This window comes from Sardina pilchardus, chromosome 23, assembly GCF_963854185.1.
Source record: "Sardina pilchardus chromosome 23, fSarPil1.1, whole genome shotgun sequence".
In the NCBI taxonomy this organism is placed as follows: Eukaryota; Metazoa; Chordata; class Actinopteri; order Clupeiformes; family Clupeidae; genus Sardina; species Sardina pilchardus.
The window spans coordinates 1825596-1828866 of record NC_085016.1 but is presented as its reverse complement, the minus strand read 5'-3'; the positions used below and the strand labels follow the sequence as shown (position 1 = coordinate 1828866).

The window sequence follows — 3271 nt, the reverse complement described above, 5'->3', positions numbered from 1 at the left end:
AATAACATGAGGCTTCAATATGTAGAAAACCGCTCCTATATCCAGGGCAGGCTCCTGCTCAGCAATGATCCATACAGATTACATAACACTATGTTTACATCCGTACACTGTAAATATCCTTTACTTATACTGTAAGGTAAGAGAGGCAAAGAGAAACTTCCTCCTCAGTGGAACTGGATGACTGAACCTCCCCTCATCGATACATAGCACATAGCAGTGGCCTGTATGACCTCCTGCTCCTCCTCTTTCTCCTCCTCTTCCTCCTCTTCCTCCTCCTCTTCCTCCTCCTCCTCCTCCTCCTGCTCCTCATATGATCTTACTGTATACTGTAAATTCCTAAAAACCTAAGGGAGGCTGAAGTCTCTAGTCAGTGGTGCTGGATAGCCTGACATTCCCTCAGCGATGCCTCGCAACATAGCGTTGTTTGACCTCCTGCTCCTCCTCCTCCTCCTCCTCCTCCTCCTCCTCTTCCTCCTCCTCCTGCTCCTCATATGAGTCTATCTTACTGTATAGGCTACTGTAAATTCCTAAAAACATAAGGGAGGCTGAAGTCTCTAGTCAGTGGTGCTGGATAGCTGGACTTTCCCTCAGCGATACCTCGCACATAGCAGCACATAGCCGTGTCCTGTATGACCTCCTGCTCCTCCTCTTCCTCCTGCTCCTCCTCCTCCTCCTCTTCCTCCTCCTCCTCCTGCTCCTCATATGATCTTACTGTATACTGTAAATTCCTAAAAACATAAGGGAGGCTGAAGTCTCTAGTCGGTTGTGCTGGATAGCTGGACTTTCCCTCAGCGATACCTCGCACATAGCAGCACATAGCCGTGTCCTGTTGTTTGACCTCGTCCTGCCTATGAGTCGGCTTGGCCAGGCACGCCAGACAGCAGCTGTAGAGGTGCGGTGCTGCTCCTGCTCCGGGTCAGCCGCGGAAACCTGAGACTGCCCGAGCACGGACCGGCTATTCTGCTGCCACGGAAACCTGAGCCTGCCCGCGCACGGACCGGCTATTCCTGGAGTGCCATCGCTTCTCTCATTCTCACCCCGTAAAAATAGTCCTCCTTTTCAGCGGCAACAGCGCTGCTGCGCTCTAAGTTAGGGCATAGTCCGCATACTACGACCTAGATAGATGCCAAGGAGAAGAGAATTTAAAAAGGCTTGAGGTCAGGAAAATGTAGGAAAAGAGAGTGCCAAAAAGAGCCAAAATGAAGGATTTTTGTTTTTAATCCATTTAATTTCACTGAATTTTTCAATGATAATTATTTTTACTATTTTAAACAATCAAGTGCATTCTGTATTATTTCAAGTATCCAAACACATTGATAGACTATGAGACATCTACATCTACAAGTGTTCAACTACATCTTGACTAGACTTTATCTAATCAAAGCACAAAATGCCAACAATATTCAAGTGTAAACGTCAACAGCTAGAGATATCTATCACTGAAGATATCAAAAATAGTTCAGTATATTAATTTCACATAAATACAAATCAATACAAAAGTATAAAATTCAAAAGAGTACAAAAACGTGCGTTTTGTTTGTGTAAAAACTGCTTGGTTAAGATTGCACATGTCAGTCTCCAGTCTTTTCCCTCTCAAATGTCCGTACTCTGTTTGATGACAGCAGCTCAGATGATGTATATATTAGTGTCTCTGTGTGTGCATGTGTGAGTGTCATTAAATATTTCCCAAAACAGTCATTTAAGTCTTTGTCTCAAACAAAGATTTTGTCCTCATTCCTCCTCTTCCTCCTCCTCCTCTTCCTCTTCCTCCTCCTCCTCCTCTTCCTCCTCCTCCTCCTCCTCCTCGTTGTCTTCACTCTCCTCTTCCTCATCGATACCAAAGTCCATTTGTGCAAGGATTGCTTCGACATCTTCCGTGTCCAACGTGAAATGGTCCATCTTCTCAAATCCCGCCTCCGGTCTCTCCAGAAGAGACCTCTTGGCCGCGTCTCTGGCGTCGGCGATCAGCTGCTTCGCCGAGATCAGGAACTCGGCCACGTTGTTGTTGCCCACGCTCTGGGACGCCGTGTCCATCAGCTTGGTACTGGCGTCCAGCTGCTGCTTGTACTGCTCCACGAGCGACCGCAGCGTGGCCACCTTCTCGTCCTGCTCCTGGGCGATCTTCTCCAGCAGCTGGCCTTTGCGCTCCTCCATGACGGCGTACAGGAAGTCGAACTTCTCGCCGAGGTGCCTCTTCTGCAGCTCCGCGTTCTCCTGCACGGCGCCGCACTTCTCCTCCATCTGGGTGAGCGCCGCCTGCAGACGGCTGTTGCCCGCCACCAGCACGTCCACCGAGTTGCGCAGCTCCGTCTTCTGGCCCTCGTAGACGCTGTCCAGCGTGGACACCTGGCAGTCCTTGTGCTGGCCGAACACCTTGCACATGGAGCAGGTGGGCGTCTGGCAGGTGAGGCAGTAGATGTTGATCCTCTCGTCCTCGTGCTCCGCACACATGGGCTGCTTGGAGTCCTTGGGCTTCAGAGGAGGCTCCAGGTCGCTGTTGCTGTTGCTGTTGCTGTTGTTGCTGCTGTTGCTGCTGTTGTTCTCCAGCTGCTGCTTGTAGATGTCGATGATGTTCTCCACCAGCAGGTTCCTCTGCAGGCCGTAGACGCCGTGGCGGTCCAGCACCACCTCGAAGCGGCAGGTCGGGCAGCGGAAGATGCCGCCGGAGTAGTGGTAGGGGTTGCGGGAGTCGTAGAGGTCGTTGGCGCAGCCGCGGCACAGGTTGTGCTGACAGGGCAGGATCACCACGGGCTTGGTGAACATGTCCAGGCAGATGGGGCAGCTCAGCTGCTTCTCCAGGTCCTCCATGGGGCTCGGCGGCCGCACTATCTGACCAGTCTGAATGTCCATGTTTCCCGTCGGTGGGTTCTCGGTGTGGAGAGAGATTGATTCGGGTTGAGGCCGGTTTTTGGCGGTTCTTCGGTGGGTTGTAGCTCTCTTGGCTCCTTGTGGTCGCTCTGCTCTCTCTTAAAGGTTTATTTTGATCTGCCCGTGCAGCACCCCTGGAGCTCCTTTATAGTTGCCCCACCAGCTGTGAAACCCGACGCCAGCACGAGTCCACCCACCACTTGTTTGTGAGTCTGAATTCGGAGAAGAGAGGCCGCCTCCCATCCCATCCCCTTGCCTGGGCAAGTCACATGCCTAACTTAGCACAAGAGCCCCCGGCCCCCGGCTGCCCTGAGTGGGGGGCAAATCAGACAGACAAGCTAAACACCTCCCATGTGACAGCATGGGCTCCCAGACACCAAGAGTTTCCTGGCTGCTAGACAAC

At 51.8% G+C, this 3271-nt stretch overlaps 1 protein-coding gene across 1 annotated transcript; it reads right to left on the bottom strand.

Moving 5' to 3' along the window:
• Nucleotides 1-1207: 1207 nt before the first annotated feature.
• Nucleotides 1208-2966, bottom strand: trim63a (tripartite motif containing 63a). Its single transcript, XM_062527674.1, has one exon. The coding sequence runs from the start codon at nucleotides 2848-2850 to the stop codon at nucleotides 1732-1734; it is 1119 nt and encodes a 372-aa protein (XP_062383658.1). The 5' UTR covers nucleotides 2851-2966; the 3' UTR covers nucleotides 1208-1731.
• Nucleotides 2967-3271: the final 305 nt, after the last annotated feature.

Bases quoted from the DNA above. Each gene is read 5' to 3' on its own strand.
- trim63a (XM_062527674.1), bottom strand. From the start codon at position 2,850: ATGGACATTCAGACTGGTCAGATAGTGCGGCCGCCGAGCCCCATGGAG.